This window comes from Prinia subflava, chromosome 8, assembly GCF_021018805.1.
Source record: "Prinia subflava isolate CZ2003 ecotype Zambia chromosome 8, Cam_Psub_1.2, whole genome shotgun sequence".
Classification (NCBI taxonomy): Eukaryota; Metazoa; Chordata; class Aves; order Passeriformes; family Cisticolidae; genus Prinia; species Prinia subflava.
In genome coordinates, this window is record NC_086254.1 from 12,754,480 (window position 1) to 12,776,415 (window position 21,936).

A 21,936-nucleotide genomic window follows, 5' to 3' on the forward strand; every position below is an offset into this window, starting at 1 on the left:
GGCGCGCAGCGGCGGTGGCTATTGGCAGGACTCTGTTTCCCAGCGCGCTCCGCGGCGGCCCGGGGGGAGCGGGACCGGGCTCTCGCTGAGGTGGGCGCAGGGGGATCGGACCCGGGGCACCGGGCGGGCCGGGGGCCAAATGGGCGGAGGGATGGAGGAGACGGGGGTCGGGGACGGGGAGCGCGGCTGGGGGGAACTGGGGGCCGGGAAAGCTGAGGGCCGGGTGCGTGCCGGGAGAGGGGGAGCTAGGGGTCCGGGGGATGAGGGGGAGCAGGGGGTCCGGGGGATGAGGGGGAGCAGGGGGCCACAGAACAGGGACGGGGGAGCCGGGAGTGGGATGAGCTTGAGGTCGGGAGGGTCAAGGGGGTCTCGGGGGGTCGTGGTGTAGCCGGTGCGAGGGGCGGGCCGTGACACTCCCTCAGCCCGGCGGTGTAACGGGGCTGCCCGGAGAGGGGCACAGGGGCAGCTCCGGGGGCGACAGAGGAGGGGGCGGTGGGGGAGGCTGGGCTTGGGCAGGTATCGGGGACAGGTCTGGGGGGACGGGCCGGGTGTGGGGAGGAATCGGGGACAGCCCGGGCGCGGGAGGGATCGGGGGCGGCCCCGCTGGGAGCCGCTATCGGGGGCAGCGGGCGGGAGCAGCCGGGCCGGGCCGTGTCCCGTGTGAGACCCCCCAGCCCCGGGGGCTGCCGGCTCCATCCCTTCCCGAGGGGCTCTCGGGGATCGCCTCCCGCGGCTCCTTCCCGGCTCGGCCCCGGGGACACGGCTGGCGGCACTCGGGGACACGCAGGGGGGACACAGCCCAGCGGTCCCACTCCCGCCGGGGAGGTTCGTGACAGGGATTCTCCGGGGGATTTGAGGGTGAACCTCTCTGATCTGTGTGGTTCGGGTACCAGAGATGTGAGTGTTGCCCTCGATAGACAGCACCTGGATGTGGTAGTTTTATTTCCCCTTTAAATTTCCCCTTCTAATTTCTGGTCTCAGCGTCTTGTAACTCTCTCGAGAAACTCCTTTGTGGAACCTGTGATGAAGAGAGCAGTGGGTTAGAAATTAAGCAATTGGTGGATTAATTTATCTGCATTTCAGTGTTATTCTGGGCTGATTGTTTTTGCTGCTGTCTGCAGTCCAATTCTTCTGTGTGAGGCCAGTCTGAGCAGGTGACAGGGGGTGGAATAGACTTGTGTCCTAAGCATGGGTATTTCTGTGCTTTCTGTCTTCTTGAGCAGTCTGAGTTCCTGTTCCTGAGCAGCCACGCTTCGCTTCTGGATGTGGTTGTACCAAAATCAATATTTGTCTGCTGTGGGTTTTGCATAGGCAAATCAAGGCTCCTGTTCACCTGCTGAGGCAGCAGGTATAGGGTTGTGTAAACAGGCTGGGGGAGCTTCCAATTCTGCTGTCTCCCCAACTCCAGGATGGGGGGAGATGGGGCAGCAGAAGCCCCTGTGTAGCCAGGAGTCCTCACAAGGCTCCTGGAGTTTGGAGCTGATCTTGGAATGACGTAGGAGAGGAATAACCCTTGTACCTTCACTGTTCCCTGCTCCTTTTCTCAGGGCACTGCTGCCATAGAGTTTCCCCATTCTCCCTGGTTGTGCTGGGTGGCTTTTGGAGTTACTTTTTGGCTGGTTATGTCACTGCAGGGACAGTGTCCCACCCTGTCCAGGCTGGCGGTGCCTGGTCAGGGAGAGGAAACAGCAGCAAAGCCAAGCTGTGTCAGCTCTGGGTTTATGATGCTGAGCTGATTGTTTGGAGTGGCTGTTGCTGCCTTGGGCATTCTGGGAAGTTCCTGGTAAGAGCTGGGCATCTGCAAGAGGCTCAAACCCAGCCTTTTGTCTTGAAACCAGTGCAGACCCACTGCTTTCTCTTTAAGTTCAACTGGAGAGATCATGAGAAAAGCGTTTGCTTGTGTTGGGAGCACCAGAGGCTGCGTTGATTCCCTGCCAAGATTGGTGGTTTAAAATCCAGGTCTCCCAGATCTCCGCAGGGGTCTCAGTCCTTTTAGGCTCTGGGGTCTGCTGGCTCAGAGGGGGTTCTGAAAGCCTGGCATTCAGATGGTCCTCCCCAAAGGCTCAGCTTGAAGCACTGTCAGGAGATGTGTGCTGTGCCCAGGTTTCTCATTCCGCGTGTGTTCCCATCGTTAAATCCCTGTTGATGAGGGAGTGTGGACAGTTCTGCTCTGTGCTGGGATCCTGCCCTCTGTTTGTTCTTGGCAAAGTGCTCTGGGTGAAGCCCTGGAGCACAGGATTGTGTGGAAGCTCTTGGCCTTGCTGCATCGCAGAGTCACAGAGTCCTCAAAGTTGGAAAAGACCTCCAAGGTCATCGAGTCCATCCTGTGACCATTGCCCAGCTTGTCCCCAGCCCAGAGCACCGAGTGCCACATCCAAGGCTTCCTTGGACACCTTCAGAGATGGGGGTTCCTCCCTTGGCAGCCCATACCAAGGCCTGACCACCCTTTCCATAGAGAAATTCCTCCTGATGTCCAACCTGAACCTCCCCTGGCACAACTTGAGGCCGTTTCCTCTTGTCCTGTCATTTGTTCCTTGGGACCAGAGTCATCAAATCAGAGTGAAAATATAAAGGCAGTACAGAAAATATCCTAAAGCAAGGACTCAGAAACTGGGGGATTTGTTGGATGGAAAGCTTGGGATATTGGGCTCTTCTGAGATTGGCTGGGACATCTGCAGGGCACAGGGCAGCCTGTGTCCTGTGAATTTGGTCTTGGGGACATGCTCCAGGTCACTTGGTGACTTGGTGACTTGGGTTTATGGCTTCCACCTCCCTGTCACTGCTCCTCTTTTGGGCTGGCCTTTGCTTGTTCTCTGCCACCTTTCTGTGGAGAAAACGGTAGGGAGAAATAACAAACTTTTAAAACTATTTCATATGGGCAGAATATAGCAGAGGACTAAGGAGTAAGCAGGAATGCAGGGGATACTCTGTAAATTTGCTGATGATACTAAACTGTGAGGAGCTGCTGACTCCCTGGAAGGCAGAGGCATCACAGAGAGTCCCTGACAAACGCTGGGGCTGAGCAACCCCCAACCATGTGACAAGGGCAGTGTCAGATCCTGCCCTGGGATGGGGCAGCCCTGGATGCAGGGACAGGCTGGGAATGAGAGGCTGGAGAGCAGCGCCCTGGGAAGGGACCTGGGGGTCCTGGTCAGTGGCAAATTGGATCTGAGTCACTGCTGAGTCCTGCCAGCCCAAAGGGCCACCGTGTCCTGGGGGCACCAGGGCCAGGGAGGGATTGTCCTGCTCTGCTCTGGGGCAGCCTCACCTCCAGTGCTGGGGGCACTCTGGGCACCACAAGATCAGAAGGATCCAAAGCTGTTGGAGAGTGCCCAAAGGAGGGACACGGAGCTGGGGAAGGGTCTGAGGAGAGGCTGAGGGCACTGGGCTCGTTCAGCTGCAGCAGAGGAGACTGAGGGGAGGCTCCTCGGGGGCTGCAGCTCCTCCTGAGGGGAGGCAGAGGGGCAGGGGCTGAGCTCTGCTCTGGGACAGGAGCCCAGGAAGGGCTGGAGCTGTGTCAGGGCTTGGGCTGGAGCTCAGGGAAAGGTTCTTCCCCCCGAGGGTGCTGGGGCACTGCCCAGGCTCCCCAGGGAATGGTCCCAGCCCCAAGGCTGCCACAGCTCCAGGAGCGTTTGGACAACGCTCTCAGGGATGCTGAGGGTGGCATTGTTGGGGTATCTGTGCAGGGCTGGGGGTTGGATCAATGATCCCTGAGGGTCCTTACAGCTCAGGATATTCCAGGATTCTGTGATATTCAAAATGTGCCTCAGAGCAGATTCCCACAGGTGTTCCTTCCTTCACAAAATTTTCCCTAATCTGAGATGGTGCAGTGTTTCACACTGCAGTCCCAGTCAAAGGAATCATGTTGTTGTCTGCCTAGAAAAACAGCACTGCTTGTGTTCGTGTCTTGGTTTGAGAGGGAAGTGGTGTCCCTGGAACTCACACAGGGCATTTTGTCTGCAAGATCCTGGTGAAGACAAGCTCCAACTGTGTCCAGTGGACTCCTGAGTCATGTGCATTGGACTGTGAACTTCGGGGTTATTCACTGACCATGGATGAGCACAGTGGAAAAAGGAAGTTCACTTCACACTGAGGTTTCCTTAGCATGTGTGGGATTTTCCGCCCTCCACAAACAGCGGGTAATAGATGAAGAAAATCTCTGCAGCGAGTGCAGGGTGTTTGGTTTCACCTATTTCAATTAAAACTGAAAATATCCAGGTGAATAGAGATCTAATTTACATATTGGAGAGTGTTTATAAAAGGGCATAGTGACAAGGGGCAAGGTGAAATGGCTTCAAACTGACAGAGGGCAGGGTTAGGTTGGATATTGGAGAGAAATTCTTGGGAAGAAGCTCCCTATCCTTTTACCAGGAGCTGAGAAGGCTGGAATATCTCAGGAAGTGATTAGTCAGTGTAAAACATGGCCATGTGTGCTTATCCTTGCTGAAAGATGTGTTCATAATGCTGCTTTGTGAGTCCAAACCACATCTTTCTGTGGAAGGGCATGCATCACCAGAATGCTGCTTTGTCTGGGGGTTTTATTTAATTATTTGAGTTAAAGCCTCTCCACAGCACCACAGGTCTCCTTGAGAGGAGGGCACAGGAAAAACATTGTTTGGCCATTGCAGGAAGCCCACTGTCAAGCCAGGAATGTCCCCCTCAGTTTTTCCTTCGGATTCTTTTCCAGTGGACAGACACCTCTCTGCAGCTGGAGGACACAACACTGAAGTGCAGTAGCTAAACACTCCTCCTCTGCAGAAGGGTCTTATTTACAGGCTCATTCTTCAGTAAACGATTCCTCTCGGTGCTTTAGTTCCTGGGCCATTTGTTCTCCCCCCGGAATTCACAGATCTCAACAGGGAGCAGCTGCAGAAGGGTGGGGTGAAGTTTTAATGCTGTTCTTAACTGTCTTCATCCTTTGTTTTCTATTCACACACTGGAAAAATGCAAAGCAAAAGGCTCCCATTTCCAAACCCTCAGATACAAAACAGTGTTGGGGTTGAGGGACAGCCCTGAGGGCTCAGCTGGGGCAGGGATGGATCCCTGAGCAGCTCCCAGGGGACAGAGCCCCACACTCTTGGGCTTCCTAAAGACTGGTCCAGGAAAACAATATGTTCTCCTCTCTGCAGATATATTTAAGCTTGTGCATCTCTGCAGAGGAAGAACAGGCTGCTGGTACAGTCCTGGGTGCTGTTGTCTCCATGGGCTGGGTTTGAGTAGCTCAAATAAAAAGCAAAAGCTGTACCAGTGCAAAGCTCTGCAGCCTCCAGGCCTTACCTGGGGCACAGGAGAGGACAGCACCGAGGTGCAGCAAAGGGGAAGCAGGTGCTGTAAATCCTGAGGGATTTGGATACAGTGTGGCTCTTTTGACCCTGCTGCTGTGGCTCCTGTCTGTGTTTTTAGGGACAGATTTTAGTCTAGACTGCCTTCATTTCTGTCCGACTCCACAGTGCTGCTTTGCAGGGTTGGTTCTGTTTCCATTCTGGGATTTGCAGGTAGGGACACATGGTGTTTTTATCCTTAAGGAAGGAGGGGTGGAATTAAAACTCAGCAAAGACTTCTCTGTGTATTTCATCTGTGGGATCAGCTCTGCCAAAATCAGCACCAAGGCTGATGCTGGGTAAACTTCCGAGGATTTGCTTCTGCCAGAGTTACAGCCACGCTCGGTGGTGGTAACAGAAAGAATGAATCTGCATTTGTGCAGAATTTCTAAAATAACGGGGGGTATTTGGTTTGGTTCCAGCTGATTATTTTTTCATTAAGCAGGAGTTTAGTGCTCAGCTAACAGGGATTGTCTGTTCCAGGAACTGGGAACTGAGAGCCAGGAGCCAACAAATCTTCTCAACACCTAAATGAGGCATTAAGTCTGGTGAGTTCTACACACTTCTCTTCCAGTGTATGAGCTCTGCTGGGTCCCACCTGACCTTTGTAGCTGTCCCTGGGAGCTGCAGGTGTTCTGGCAGGGGCTCCCTGAGCATCCTCAGCCTTTGCCAGGGAGTGCCAGGGGCACATTTGTTTGCTGCTGGATAATACAAACCTTCCAGGTGGCTGAAGGAGGTGCTGCCAGAGCCTCCTCTGCACAAGGAGAAATCAGAATCCTTTCCAGGAGGCTCCAGCCTTCCTCCTTTGTAGTTTGTAGTGGGAGCCCTGGGCTCTTGTTTGTCACACACTGGGAACATTCCCAGTTCCAGGAGCTTCTCTGGGTGCTGGTCAGTGACATGTGCTGACCGGATTTTCTTTCCCCAACAGATCTGTTGCTCTGTCTGAAACCTCACCAGGGAACACAAGCATTAGAAATGGCAGGTAAGACACCTCAGATATGGCAGGTAGGGAGAGTGGTTTCAGAGGGTGTTGTTCCTGATGCTGTGGTGGCTGTAACGTGTCAGGAATGTGACCTGTGTCCCTTCCCAACACCTTGGTGATCCCTAAAGCTCTTCAGCTGCTTCTCTTGCCTTGGTCACGTTCACTTTCCTGCTGTGTCCTGAACTGTCACCTGAGGTTTCTGCTTAAATGATAAAGGTTCAGGTGTGATTTGCTTGAAAGTTTTTTGAGGGTGGAATTTATTCAGAAAAAAAGTGAGAATAATTCCTTCTTTCCAGAGGCTTTCCACAGTGTTCCTAGCTGTGCTATTGACATTAATCTATCCAAATTGCAGTGAAATTAGTAACAAAATTCCAACTTTTTAAAAATAAGAGGTAGTCTGAAATTTGCCTCCAGCTGCTGCTCATGGGTGATGCAGTTTGGTTTTTGAAAGCACGGGGTGCATTTGCTGATCTGATGTGTTGATCTCAGTCCTGATGGGAGAACTATAGCTCTCCAAGCTCTGCAGTCAGACATGAAAGGGGATATTTTCATGTAATTTATTTTGTCTAATCTCAGAAGTAACCCAGAACAGCAGGGTCTCTGTGTGGGAGGAGGTGGGCAGCAGCTGGGGAAGAGGTGCAATCCCCAGCTTTGTGTACCTAGCAAACAATCCTGGGGGTGTTGGGACCATTTTATGAGCTTAAAAAATGACAAACTGCAGTGGCTGCTTGGTTTTGGCCCCACCACGTGGGAGCTCTGCACTGGGAGCTGGCAGCAGCTCTGCTGTCTGTGACAGAAGATGGGAGAGAGCAGAACCAAAGGAACAATCTGCAGCTTCAGCTGTTGAAGAGGGACAGAACAAAAGTTTCCTCATCCCTCAGTAAAAAAAAAAACAAACGTTAGAGAATCTGCTTTTACTGCATTTGATTAATCTTGGTCTTACTGGCTTCCCTAGAGACCTGTCCTTTCAGCTTTAAAAGCTCTGTCCCCTCCCTTTCCCTTGATCCAGCATTGTTAAATCCCTTTCTAGGCTGCAGGGACACACTATGCAGGAGAAATCCTATTAGGTGTTTACAGCAAACAAAAAATTAACACAAAGGAGTCCAAATTCCTGTGGACTTTGAAAGTATCTGTGGGCCATCAGCTCTCCGTGGGATGGAGTCAGCAGTGGTGTTAACCAGTTACTCAAACCAGCTTGGAGGGCACCTGAATTAATGTAAAATGGGTTTAAGGCAGGTGGGTGAGGAGGGGCAGAAGAGTTGATGTTTGTTTTTATCAGGACAAGTCAAATTGGGTTGGTGACTTCAGACATTATTCCATAGCTCATTCTGATGTATTCCCAGTGGGAGTTCTTACCATATTTTCTGTGTGAAAATATGCATGAGGGAAAGCCTTTTTCCTTCCTAAAGCCTGGCTGCAGCTCTAGGCTCTTCCCTGCCAACCTTCAAACGGAGCTGAGAAGCTGCTCCTGCAAAATGTCTCTTCAGCCGGAGATAATGGGAAGAGAAGGGGAACTCTTGTGCTGACAGTTCTTGTTCAGACATTTCCTCTTGTCTCCTGCACCATTTGGAGGTTTTCCCAGGACATTCTTCATCTCTTCCTCTGGTTGTTTTTAATTCTGTTTACTGAGGCTGAAGGAGGCTAGAGACAATTAGTCACAATGCCCTGGAATCAAACTTTAATCAGTTCTGGAAGGCAAGAGCAAACATTCCCAAACATGTAGGAGCACACATCCAGGCACACAGACACAAATCTGAGAGCTGACAGCAGCAGAGGATTTAGGCATTTAATTACTTGATTTTAAAACAGAATTTCTTCCCAAGGTAGGGTTTTCTTCATCATATAGCTTTTGGCAGCATTTGCTGATTTATTGTCTCTGAATGCAAAGCTTTTTCTTTTCTTCTTTGTTTTTTTTTTTTTCCTTTTTCCTAGGGCTTAACCTTGCAGGAAAAACTTGAATGTACCCTTTTCCCATTAAAAATCTCATGTGTTTTCAAAACAAGATCCTCCCTGACACAGAGTCATGGAATCACAAAATGGTTTGGGTTGGAGGGACCTTAAAGCTCATCCAGTTCCCAACCCTTGCCAAAGGCAGGGACACCTTCCACTGTCCCAGGCTGCTCCAAGCCCTGTCCAGCCTGGCCTCGGGCACTGCCAGGGATCCAGGGACAGCCACAGCTGCTCTGGGCACCCTGTGCCAGGGCCTGCCCACCCTCACAGCCAGGAATTCCAGTTTGGGGATACCTTCAGGTACTCTTCCTTATTGTCCCAGGCTACAACAACTCCTAAGGCCTGACCCATGGCCAGGACATGCTTCTGCCTATCCAGAGCTGGTGGCTGAAGGTAAATCTGCTTGTCTAGACACTCCCCAGCCTTTCTTTCCTCTTGCTGTGGATTTCTGAAGGGTTGTAACTGAACACCTCTGTGCAGCTGTTTCCCCCAGATGTTGCTGACACCTCCCCCTTCCTGAGGAAGCTCATCCTGGAGCTTATTTTAAGGTGTTTCTTTTCTTGCAGCACAGTTCACACAGCTTCACACTGATGTGTAAAGGTGTTAAATCCATGTGATGTTTATTAGCTTGTTCCTATTCCCCTCTCAGCCTTGTGTGTGGTAGAATAAATGTCCTGTCCACTGCTGAGGAAGAAAACCAATATATTTGTGGTCCAGGGAGAGGATGAACATGCAGCATTGTTGGGAAGGTGTGGAGGATATGACACATTTCTGCTCCCAGCTGAAATCTGTGTTCTGTGTTCCAGAAAAGGTGAATAACTTCCCACCACTCCCCAAGTTCATCCCTCTGAAGCCATGTTTCTACCAGAATTTTGCTGATGAAATTCCCATCGATTACCAGTTCCTGGTGAAGAGAATCTATCATGTGTGGATCTGTAAGTTGAACAAAAAAACCTGTGCTGGAAAAAGGTATTTGTATAGCAAACCCCCATAGATCTCAATGACTTCTGTGCTTTAAAGTTTTGATGAGGAGCAATGATTCCCCTTAGAATAGTCTAATATAACTTTATGCCTGAATTTGAAGCTGCTGTGCCTTGAATCCTTGAAGGATCTTGAAGAAAGGAGGGTATCAGTGCTGGAAAAGTCTGTTAGTAAATCTGAAGAGGGAGAAAGCAGACCACGTTTGATACCTTTATTAATGTCAAATGATCACAGAATCCCTGTTTTGGGTGGGAAGGGACCTTAAAGCTCATCCCATTCCCACCCCCTGCCATGGCAGGGACACCTTCCACTGTCCCAGGCTGCTCCAAGCCCTGTCCAGCCTGGCCTTGGACACTGCCAGGGATCAGGGGCAGCCACAGCTGCTCTGGGCACCCCGTGCCAGGGCCTGCCCACCCTCACAGCCAACAATTCCTTCCCAATCTCCCATCCAGCCCTGCCCTCCGGCAGTGGAAGCCATTCTCTGTGTCCTGTCCCTCCATCCCTTGTCCCAAGTCCCTCTCCAGCCTTTTTGTAAGCCCTATTTAACTCCCAAAAATAGCTACCTTAAGGAAATTCCCAGCTCCCCTAAAGTAAGAGGAATAGGAGAATTTTAGACAAAATAATTGTGGCCCATTTGCTGCCACCTGGCTCCCCACCTCTCTCTAGGAAGGCTGAAATTCCCTCTTATCCTCAGATTTCTCTTCCCAATGGAAGCAGTGTCTTCTAGCTGCATGCTGGCTCTTCCTTAGCTATCCAGAGCCCCCCAAACATTCCCCATCCTGCTGGAGCTGGGAGCTGATCCTGTCCCAGCTGGTGAAGTGCTGATACTCTGTGTGAGCAGAGCTCCTGCCCTGGGCTCCTGTTGTTTCCCTCACCATTCAGAAACCAGGAATGAAAATTGACCATTCTTCTCCAAGGAATGAAATCGTTGTGGCAGGCCTAGGAAACCACAGGGAACGCTTTGGAAGATTAAAAATCTTTTTGCCTGGCTTATCTTTTTTTCCCCAAATGCTTGTCATCCTCTTTACCCTTCTCACTGAAGGAAAGCTTGTTTTCTGCCAGCTCTGCATTTGGTGGTGTGGCTTTTATTCCAGATGCACGGGATGTGTGTAGGAGAGAGATTTGTGTGCATAAATAATGGCATAATCCATGGCTCCATTGTTCTTTGGTTATGTGGAGCTGCTGCAATGAGCTCTGTAATTTTCTTGCCTGAAGAAGCTGCCTGTCCCTCCAGACTCACTGGTGCGATGTCGAAGCTGTAAAGCCGCCTTTGTCCTCCCCTCTCCCAAAACAAAGAGTCCCTCAGTCGAGTTAATGGCAGGCTGGAGGAGAGCCAGGGATTTGGGCATGGCCAGGAGAGCTGCCATCTGCACCAGGAGTTTCACATTTCCATCTCCTGCACTCAGGAGTTTCACATTTCCATCTCCTGCACTCAGGAGTTTCACATTTCCATCTGCAGCGCACTTCCTTCGGGGTCTCCCTGATTTTTTGGCACGAGTTGGAGAGAGATGTAGAGGGAAGAAGGTAAACAAGTGAAGGCCAGTTTTGAAAAGTAGAAACACACAAGTTGTTGCTGGAAGGGTGATTGCTCATTACTTTAATTGGATGTGAGCGCTGGATTAAGGTGGAGGGAGGTTTGGGGAAGGTTGTACCAGAGCTCCCACTGCTGGAGAGCAAACTCTGACCTGAGGCACAGGGAGAGCCAAAAGTTCCTTAAAACTCTGTAGATGATCTTGTCTTGGTGTTGTTTTGTTGGGTATTTTAAAATAAGTAACTTCTGGAGAATAAGTAGCTTCTGAAAATGAATATTTGGAGAAGTACAGCTAATTAGTGTGTAAATGAAATATCATAGGTTCATGGAATCCCAGAATGGTTTGGGTTGGAAGGACCTTAAAGCCCATCCAGTGCCACCCCCTGCCATGGCAGGGACACCTTCCACTGTCCCAAGGTGCTCCAAGCCCCTTGGACACTGCCAGGGATGGAAAATCTACAAACAGTTAATTTAGATACCTAGAATTAATTAATCTAAATAACCAATATTCTTCCCCCCAACATTAAGACACATTGTGTACAAAGCTTCACTGGCTGCTAAGAAGACATTTTCTTTTCAGTAAAACAATGTTTTCTTTTACTCTCAGGCCATGTGTAGGTCAGAAGTAGCAGCTGGGTATAGGTTTCATTCCCTTGCCTGTGTTGTCAGTATTATTTTGTGACCATAAAACCTTGCAGTTGTTTAGGACCCCCAGGCTGTGTGAAGGCAGCCAGGTCAGTGCCCAGGAGGACAGGGAAGAGTCAGAAGGAGCAAGACAGTGATGTGCAGATGAGCTGCAGAGCCATGGCAGGGATGAAGTGAGGAATGGGCAGGATGTTCCCTTGGCACAGTGAAGAACAATTTGGGGATTTAATTTTGCCTGAATAACTGAGGGCAAGGTCCAGAGTGTTGCCATGAGCTCTTCACCAGGCTGTGCTGGAGGGTCTTTGGTGTTTGGACCTTCCACCTTCTCCTTTCTCTGTGCTTGTTGATACAGGTCACCACAAAGGGTTTTAAGAGTCACCACCAGTTTTCCAAAATAGGAGCTTGTAAATTTGCCTCTGTGAGCCTGGCAGAGCCTGGGGGGATGCAGGGATAGCTGCAGGGAGCCCCTGGCTTGGGGCTGAACACCCTTTCCAGGGATGTGAGCTCCAGGAAAAGGGGGGAGCTGCATCCCTTCATATACAACTACTTAGTGCAGCACTGCTGTGCTCTGGGGGCCTTTGTCAACTGTTCCTTTTTATCCAAGTGACAGCAACAGGGATGTGAAAAGGCCTCTAAGCCACCCCTGTGGTCCCGTATTCTCAGCCTGATTGGAGTTTGTTTATCCCCTTGCTCAAGGCAGCACTGCCAAGCCCCCAAGCTGATATCCAGGCTTCCTCAGAGGCCCAGGGAAGCGGAGAGAGAGCCTGCAAGGCACTGAGCTGGCTCAGAGATAGCTCCTGAGGCAGCCCCAGCAAGCACAGAGTCATTCAGAGGCGGGGGCAGGACTAGAGTTACCCCCCTCTTCTCTCACAAAGAGTTTTGCTATAAATGGAAATTAGACTTTGATCATAATTCATAATAACACTGGCCTGAGTTGTGTGCTGGTCACATCAGTTGTTACCTAAGCTCCCCATGCTTTGACAGGTCATAAAAGAGTTCCCTCATCCCTGTGCTGCAGGATGCCTCTGGAGCTGGATGTTCCTGTGCTCCCAGCTCCAGGTCACACAGGAGCCTGCGGCTGGCTCAGAACAGCTGCACTGCTGCCCCAGGGACCCTTCCCATTGTAACCCTGGGGGCTTCGCAGAGTCTTGGGATATCCTGAGTTAGCAGGGATCCACAGGGATCATCCAGTGCAGCTCCTGGCATTAACCAGCAGACCCCAACAATCCCATCCTGAGCATCCCTGAGAGCGTTGTCCAAACGCTCCTGGAGCTCTGGCAGCCTTGGGGCTGGGACCATTCCCTGGGGAGCCTGGGCAGTGCCCCAGCACCCTCGGGGGGAAGAACCTTTCCCTGAGCTCCATCCCTGACACATCCCCAGCCATTATCTTTTGTTTCCTTTTCTCACGAAGTCCTGAAAGTGCCCCACCCCATTTTCTGTCCTCTGCCCTCTCCCCAGTTTACTGCATCACGCTGGGTGTGAACCTCATCGCCTGCCTGGCCTGGTGGATTGGGGGAGGCTACGGGGTCAATTTTGGCCTGGCCATCCTCTGGCTGATCCTCTTCAGCCCCTGTGGCTACGTCTGCTGGTTCCGACCTGCCTACAAAGCCTTTCGGTGAGTACCAGCCCACGAGGTGCTTCTGGTCCACTTTCCTCTGGAAGTTTCCCTGGCTGTTACTGGGGAGTGCTGCTGGGGGAGGTCTCTCTGGCTGGGATGAAAGTTCAGCACCTGATATCTAAATGTCTTGTTTACTTTCAAAATGAAGAACAATATGGCTATTTGAAATACTAGATACAGGACTGAGAATCACGTAAGATTGGAGGTGAGCAGTTTGCCACTTCTAAGAGAGTTAAATTCATATTTTAGTTAAGTATCTCAAACTTAGCAGCACCCTCATCTCAGTGCAGCATTAAAATAGGTAATTTGGTAAAGCTTCATTGAGGCTTATTTTGATGGAAGACTATTAAGTTATTAGTTTTTGAGAACTCTTCTGATTTCTGTCTCCAGCTACTTGAGAGCTTGTCTGCTTAGCTTTTCAGATAAAAGCAGTTCCCTGGAGTCAGTGCTTCTGAAACTCCACAAATATTTAAAGCCATCCTACATTTTTGCTTTAATTAATAATCATTTGCATTTGCTGTGGACCACGAGGCATCACTCAAACATTAATGTGTAAAGCCTGGCAGAGCTAGGAGAGTTCTGAGCAGTTCCCAGCCTGACACAGGAAAGGAAGGGCCAGTGCCACCACCACAGCCCACAACTAATCAGGGGTTTGACCTCTGAAGGTGAAGCTCTTCCTAGTAGGATACTCTGGATTTTGATTATTCACCAGACTCTGTGATGGTTTGGATAACAGCAAAAGCAGCTGATGGAAGTGGGAGGTGGCAGGTGGGTCCTGTCTAGCACATGATAAATTAATTGTTTAAATGAGCTTCTAAATTGATGCCCTGTGTGCCCACAGCACTGGGCAGGTGCTGTTAAATCACCAGTGGCATTGTGGAGTACAGGGGAGGGTCATTTCTGCTGGAAAGAGGAGGGTTGGATTTGTCTCAAAGTTCCAAATGGCATAAAAGTCCCAGCTCTGAACTCTTGCACTCTGGGGCTGGAGTTTGTCCCCATCCCGAGCTCAGAAGCCCCAGGGCCTCCAAGTGCTGGAGCTCTGTTCAAAGAGGAATTTCCATTCTAAAGTCTGGGAAAAATTATTCCTCCCTGCTGACCTCCCCCGGGCTCCACAAGGGCCGTTTCTCATTATTCCTTGAACGTTGTTTGGATGTGTTTATGCAAGTGAATGCTGAGAGGTCCCCGAGGTTACTCTGTGCAGAGACTTGCAGTTAAAAAAAGACTCAACCCCAGGGACAGAGTGGGGAGCCCAGGGAGCATCCCTGGGACAGCAGTTGGGAAGAGGGGTGGAAATCACTGCGGAGGGGCAGCGCTGCTGGGATCACAGCAAGAGGTGAGTCCAGAGGCAGAATCAGCCCTCCTTGTCCTGGAGGGGGCCACCCCTCAGTGCTGGCACCCTGTCCTGTGAGGATGCTTCTGAAACCTTCGTCATCCTGCTGCATCCCAAATTAAATTAGCTGCAGAGCTTTGGTGCTAGGGCAAAGCTGTAGCAAATCTGCACCAGAAAGCTGGATGAGAAATCACCTTTTCTCTGTATCCCCACTAATTCCTGCAGATCCTTTCAAATGAAGACTCCTCCAGCCCCTTCAGGTCGGAGTTGCAAGAGTCTGTTTGAAGGCTCAGCCTCGAGCCTAATCCTTGTTAATTGGATTCTGACAGGCACCACTGTCAGCAGGCCCTGCCTAAAGTATTTCTTTCTCATTGCTGTATTCTGAGGTGGTATTTTAAGGGTGGGATTGTGAGGATACTCAAGGATGACAAATCTTCCAGAGCCACCATCTGTGGCAGACACCCAGACCAACACGGGCAGCTCTGAAGAGCGTGGGTCTGACTGGAGGCTTCTCCACATGCCTCCCCTCCCTCATCTCCTCCCAAGGCATCAGGGGCTAGAATTATAAAACTAACAACCACTAGCATAATAAAAATAATTATAATAATAGGCATTTAAATACTTTCAGGGTTTAAGCAGGAGCTGGCAGTGATTTGAGCTCTTTTTTTAACTCCCCTTTGCACCAAACTGCCTCACAAGCACCTGAAGTGTTTTTGTAGATCTGTAGATAAGTAATTGGCCTTTTGAGTTCCTTAGAGTATGGGAATCATTTGTATCATTAAAAATGATAGTTTGAGGAACTTCAGATGTGCCTGATGTGGCAGGTTTGATGGGATGAAGATGTGTTGTGGCAGAGCCCAGACTTGGGCAGGGCAGGGCAGGGCAGTGCTGGGCCCCCAGTGCACCCATGACAGACTGAATGTCCCCTGTCAGCATCTTGCTCGGGGTCATTTTCATGCCAATTATTGTACCTGCATAAACTCAAGGCCCTCATCTGTACATCCTGAGGATGGGGAGCCTGCAGCGATGGGGAGTGTGCCTCTTCTTCCAGGGTGCCACCCACCTCTCTCGTGGCTGTTTTCCCTCCTGTGATGTCCCAGTGCTGGATTATTTACCATGGGCGTGGGAACACGATGAGAAGCAGACACTGAGACATTCCCAGCTGGAATTCTCGTGCTCAGTGATCATTTTTAGTGTATGAACGAGCTCTGCCTGCCAGCATCAGGCCCTTGCGTGCCTCCTTGCCAGGGTGGAGCCGGGCAGGTGTCAGGCTGGGCTGATGTTTGGTCAGAGGATGATTCAGACTCTCTGTGTAGGAGACTCGTGTCCCTCAGCCTCTCCTTGTGTGTCATCATATGTGCAGTTCCCTGCGGAGAGCAACTGCAAGAGACAGGTTATTGGGACAATCTGTGCTGCTGAGTCACGGAGCTGTGTGCTCTCAGTGCCAGGGAAGGGGGGAGAATCCTCCCAGCACACAGCCATGGAGGGAACCCTCTGGAGCCACCCCTGTGGAGGGTTTGAATGTGGTGCTGCGGTCAGACATGGGTGTGGGGCAGCACAAGGTGCCACTGCCCCCCTGATCTCCTCTCTTTCTCCACAGGTCGGACAGTTCCTTTAATTTCATGGCCTTTTTCTTCATCTTCGGGGCGCAGTTCCTCCTCACGGTCCTGCAGGCGATCGGCTTTTCTGGATGGGGAGCGTGGTAAGTGGGAATGTTCCAGCAGGCCCAGGAGCTCTGGGCTGTGGCTGCTTCCATGGACTTGGAGAGGCTGATGGGAGCCTGTAGAGGGTGGAGAGGAAGAAGCTTTCTGATTTCCCCAGTGGCAGAGCTGTATCTGTTCTTGGGCTGCACCATTTGGGTTTCATTGCTGTGTTGGCAGAAATCAAGGCCAAGCTGGATGGGATTTGGGGCTGCCTGGTCCAGTGGAAGGTGTCCCTGCCCATGTGGTCTGGCTGGGCTTTAAGGTCCCTTCCAACCCAAACCATTCTATGATCTTCACCTGGTTGCTCTTTGTAGCCTCTCCCCTCAGTGTCCATTTCTGTCACCATTTAAGCAGCCTGTGTCAGGCTCAGCACTGCCCTCAGTGTTGGCAGCACACGGTGAGCTGAGTGTGGTGACTCATTGTTGGCCTATGAGAAGTACTGTGAGAGTTCTCCTAAAATAAATGGGAGCTTGTTAGTGTCTGTCCCTGGTTGTGTTATAATTGTTTGGCATTTTAACTTCCTGTCTGTAGAGACTTGAGAGCAATTCCTGCTGAAACTACAAGTAATGGAAAGTCTTAGCCCTCCATTTAACATTCTGGTTTCAGAATTGCTGATGCCTCACCTGGTTTTTGCCAGCAAAGGAATGGAGATGGAGAGTAAATTACAGGACCACGGTGTTCCCTGATCTCGGTTCTGGTCTCTAGATGCACAACCAAAAGCACTTTGGGAATATTTCTTCTCTTCCCAAATTCCATGCAGCTGGCTGTCCCTTAAAGCTCTCAGACTGGATTAGGGAGGGGTGCTGGCAAGTGAGAGTTGAGATCTTGGGGAAATACCTGCATTGAATCCTGTCAATTATCTTCATTGTTCACTTCATTTTTAAGAGCTTAAAAGCTGCCTTGTAATTTCTGGGTTATGAATCACAGAAACAAAGAATGCTTTGGGTTGAAAGGGACCTTAAAGCCCATCCCATTCCATCCCCTGCCATGGCAGGGACACCTCCCACTGTCCCAGGCTGCTCCAAACCCTGTCCAGCCTGGCCTTGGGCACTGCCAGGGATCCAGGGACAGCCACAGCTGCTCTGGGCAACCTCTGACAGGGCCTTACGAGCGAGTAAACAGTTTTTCTGATAACAAGGACACTTTGAAAAGCAGATTATAATGATATTGTGTCTCCTTTTTTCTGTTTCTTGCAGTGGATGGTTGGCAGCCATCACCTTCTTCAGCACCAGCGTGGCAGCTGCTGTGTTCATGCTGTTCCCTGCCATCATGTTCACCATGTCAGCGGTGGCGATGCTCATCTGCATCATAAGGGTAGGTCCTTCAAGTGGAAGGTGTCCCTGCCCATGGCAGGGGAGTGGAATGAGAGGAGTTTTAAGGTCCCTTCCTGCCCAAACCATTCTGGGATTCTGAGATTCTTCAGATCTCTCTCTGCCTTGAAGAATCCCTGCTGTGTATCACAATAATGTGAAGAGGCAGCTCAGCAGCCACCACAAGCCATCACTGCTTTGAAAGGTTGCACAGTGCAGTCAGTTGATGTCTCTCAGAGTTTCTGGAGGACAAATCTAGACAGCACAAGACAGCTCAGGCTGGAAATTGTCATGGTGTCATGTGGTGATGTTGCTTTATGTCATGCTAAGCAAGCTTCATGTGGAGCAACCTGAGGCTGTTTGAAGTGGGGAGGTTTGGATTGGATATTAGGAAACATTTATTTTCACAGAAAGGATTGTAAAGCATTAGCACAGGCTGCCCAGGGTAATGGAATCATCATCCCTGGGAGTGTTCAAAAAATGTGTGGATGTGGCCCCTGGGGACATGGGTTAGTGGTGAGCATGGTGGTGGAGCTGGGCTGATGGTTGGGCTTGGTGGTCTTAGAGGTCTTTCCCAGCCTCAGCAATCCTGTGATTCCGTGATTTGTTGCTCTTTGGGATGGTCAGTGGTGAAGTATCTGCAGTGGGAACCAGATGGCAGGGTGGGAATTGGGTCTCTGCAGAAACAAGGATTTGCAGTAGGACTCTCTGGAAAGCTTTGGCAGACAGGGAAAACAGCAGCTCTGTGGAAGCAGTGGTGTTGGACTCTGTGTTGGAGAGGTTTCACCCGCCTGGCCTGGGCTGGCTGCCTTGCTGTGGGATCCCCCACCTGAATTCTGGGCAGGCAGCTGAAATGTGTTCAAGTATTGGATTGATATTCTCTATCTGCACCTCTGTATTACTGCGTTTTCTGTGCTTTGTTCCTTGGAAATCCAGCTCTTCACAGAGAGAGGAACAAATCCACAATCCTGTTCCCAAGTGGCTCTGCCAGGGCACAGCTCTGAGCACCTGGTACTGACTCTCCTCTTGTCCTCCCTTTTATCCCTTAGGTACATAAAATCTACCGAGGGGGTGGTGGAAGCTTCCAGAAGGCTCAAGATGAGTGGAACAGTGGCGCATGGAGGAACCCTCCCAGCAGGGAGGCCCAGTACAGCAATTTTACTGGGAACAGCCTGCCAGAGTATCCCACAGTGCCCAACTACCCCTCTGGAAACCAATGGCCTTAAGCAGCAAACAGCTGCAAACTGCCTGGATTCTCTCCTTTTTGGTCTTTTTATTCTTGTTCTTGGAAAAGATCATTTGCATTCCCCCCAAGCACCCCACTCATCTCGGGGACCTTGCTGGTTCTTGTCTCCTTATCCCTGCGGAATACCCGTGCTCTGAGCCCTTCCCACCTCCACTGCACTGCACGGCCATGGCAGAAAGCTTTTTGTTTGCCTTGAGTCACCAGTATTTGCCTCTTTGCAGACTGAGAACAAATCCTTCACTGCCCTTGCTTGAGGGAATCCTGTCCTGACCATCCCTGGAAAAGGCTCGGCTTCCCCACAGTGGCAACACTACCACAGCTGCTCCTGCTCCTGCTCAGCTTCCATGGAATGCCCTGCACAGCACCACGTCTGCAGCAAAAGTAATCAGAGCATTGGTAGCAACTGGTGTTTACTCTCCTGGATGAATAATGTGGAATTTTTCACTCTAAGGGAAATGCAGCACTTAAATTATGTGGTACAGGTGACGCTGAAGTGATTTGTGAGAGCTCCACCCTCCGTGGGAGGATCCCTGCAGGTAACAGAGCATGCCCTGGGTGAGTCCTCGGATGTGAAGTCCCCACAAGTCCTCATTTGCCTGGCTCAGACTGTTGTGATGCTACAGGTCTTGCTTTTCCTGCTGCCAAAACCTCTTGCCGGATCTGTGTGTTCCAGAGGTGCAGATTCATCTCCTTAGGTTCATGATTGCTCACTAAAGCCTGAATCAAAGCCCAGTGGGAACCAGTGCAGAGCTGACACTTGGCCTTGGTGATGTTCACTCCGGTACAGGGACTGAGCACGAGATCTCCCCACTGTGTAACTTGCAGCCAGGTTTTGTGCTGGCCCAAGGAATGCCCCACTGGACACACCTTTGTCCTGTTGGGGCACCTTTTCCTGGGTTCCCGGCCAGGAGCCGGATGCAAGATAATGATTAATCTCAGTGCTGGAGCCCCAGAGAGGTTTGGAAATGCTTCTGTCACAATGAATAGTTTAATTCTGCCTTCTGCTGGTGTAGCTGAACTCCAAACATTACAGTGGGGACTGGGAGACCAAGGGAAGCTTGTTAGTCCTCATGGCTGCTGTTAGCTCTGTGGCTGGCAGGACTTCCATGAGAGAGAAATTCCTTTCTCCAAGGATCAGCTGAAGGGAGGATGAAGCTGTCGAGAGGGATTGTTTTCCCTGAGATTATCCTCCACCTTGTCATTCATCTCCATTCTGTGCCTGAGCCATCCAATTCCCTGTGTCCTACAGCGATACAGACAGCAAAGGCTGCAGTTTCCTCTTCCCCCTCAGCCTGCTGTGATTTTTTCCAAACCTGTCCAAACTGGGAGGTCAGTTCCCAACTTTTTAATAGGGAGTGAGTGTTCCAAGTCTTTGGCTCTCAAAGTTTTGGCCAATGATCCAGAATGCTCCATTTGGAAGACTCAGGAGGGGTTGGGCACCCTGGGGATCAGACCCAGAGCCTGCTGCCTTGGCAGGCTGTTGGTGGGGTTATTCCAAATTCACACTGAGCAACTGGAAAACAAAACTGGCTCCTGTAAAGGGACAGGGACATGGTCCTAGCTAGGTGGAATTGATTTGCAAGTGGTCTTTTGAAAGTTTTTCTCTACATGTGCCTTATCTAATGAAATCATGGTTCACAGAGGAGACCTCCCTCTTCGCCCTCGACCCTGCAGAATTCTCTGTTTCCCTCCTAACTCGTCCTGTATCACACTGTAAATAATGAGGGAAGCACAGTCTGGAGTCTGCATGACCCCTGTGTTACCAGGGCCAAAGCAAAAGCAACCCTGGATGGGAGGGCAGAGCCTGCCCAAATTTCCATTTGCCACACTGACCCCCTGCTGCAGGAGCAACCCTCCGCTGGCTCTGGGACATAGAATGTGCTCCCAACACCAGGGGTTTTCCAGGAGAGTGTGCAATGTGCTTGGGAGGGCGAGCTCTTGGAGTCTTCTAAACAGAACATGACCTGATGGCATTGTGAAGCTTTTAGGTGCCTTTGTCTAGTGTCAAGTGTAATTTTAAGTGTTCTTTGTCGCTTGCCATCGGAGTGATGAAAGAACTGCCTGGTGTTGACTCCCTGGAAATACGATGGATGCACCACGGGCTGAGGGTCAACGGGGCTGAAGGTGGGATTGGCCACACTTGGGAGCCAGGACATGGTGCACCCGTGTCCCTCAGTCCTGCCCCTCGCCACCCTCAGCCCTTGCCAAAATTCTTCAAAACCGTTTGATGCCTGCCCCATTTCAGTGTGTCAAGTTGGAGGTTTCGAAGGAACCAAGAGGAGATGCCTTGCTGGGGGCTCCACATCCTGCTTCTCTTTGGGATTTTCCCCTTGGAGAATCCAGGGGCTGTGTTGAAGCACCCACCCTCAGCCACACTGGAAATGCTTGATGCAGAGAGAGGGGGTGCCTGGGAGCCTGCCCACCAGAATGGTTGGAGCTGGACACCAAATCTCCCCCCGTGAGCCTGCACTGCCTGAGATCCCTGTGGAGATCCATGCTCCTCCAGGTGGGAACTGCCATCTCATCCCCCTCCTTCCTCCTCGATGCCAAAACCGTAATTCCAGAAAGTTGACCCAACACGCTGCCTGAACAACCGTGGCTTCATTTTTTTTCTTTTATTTTTTTTTGGACTCCTCTATATGTTTTTAAATGTTTACATTAGATTTCTAAAAGGTCTTAACAACATTAACCCAGCCCTGGCTCCTGGTGTGGTCGGGTGTCACGTGGCGTGTCTGTGTGTGATGTTTCATGTCACCTGTGGAGCTCTGGGTTTTGTTTGTGTTTTTCTCCTGATCACAAGACAATAAATGCTCATCCTGTGCTTGATGAGGAGAACTGGCCGCATCGGAGAAGTGTCTGTTCCTAGGTAACCGGAGTTATCTGGCAGAGGGAAATGGCAAAATCTCTGTTTTCCTCCAAAGTCTCCCACTGCATGTTGTTTTCTCTGTAAAAGAACAGCACGTTGATGGATGAGGCTCGTCCTCTGTGCTGGGGACTGGTGTGAGTGGCTTGTTGTGGTTTGTAGTCTTAGAGATGCCCCATGAACTTTGACTAAAGGTGCTGCCATTTTCCCATCTAACAACAGGATTGGAGAGCAGAGGTGTGGAGAAAGTCCCATCTCCCAAGCACTGGGGTCATTTTTGTGGCCTCTCCATAGCACAGAGAGCCCCTGGCAGACCTGGTGTCTGCTTTCCCCAGTAATGGCCTGGAAGGAGACTGTTAGCCCTGGAGTAAATGGGCTTGGACAGTGAAGGTGAGTTGAATCCTTCTAGCATGTAGCTGAATTTATTGCCCAAAATGTTTTTCCAAAGGTATCACA

At 50.8% G+C, this 21,936-nt stretch overlaps 1 protein-coding gene across 2 annotated transcripts; it reads left to right on the plus strand.

The window, feature by feature from the left end:
• On the plus strand, positions 1–21,457 carry SCAMP4 (secretory carrier membrane protein 4). 2 transcript variants are annotated; one of them, XM_063403137.1, is made up of 8 exons: positions 1–90; positions 5,805–5,869; positions 6,250–6,303; positions 9,060–9,188; positions 12,869–13,025; positions 15,959–16,060; positions 17,258–17,375; positions 18,421–21,457. In XM_063403137.1, the coding sequence occupies exons 3-8, from the start codon at positions 6,297–6,299 to the stop codon at positions 18,595–18,597; spliced, it is 690 nt and encodes a 229-aa protein (XP_063259207.1). In that variant the 5' UTR covers positions 1–90; positions 5,805–5,869; positions 6,250–6,296; the 3' UTR covers positions 18,598–21,457. The 2 variants fall into 2 exon arrangements, with proteins under 2 accessions (XP_063259207.1, XP_063259209.1); XM_063403139.1 differs by lacking the exon at positions 1–90 and adding an exon at positions 586–825.
• The last annotated feature ends 479 nt before the right edge of the window (positions 21,458–21,936 follow it).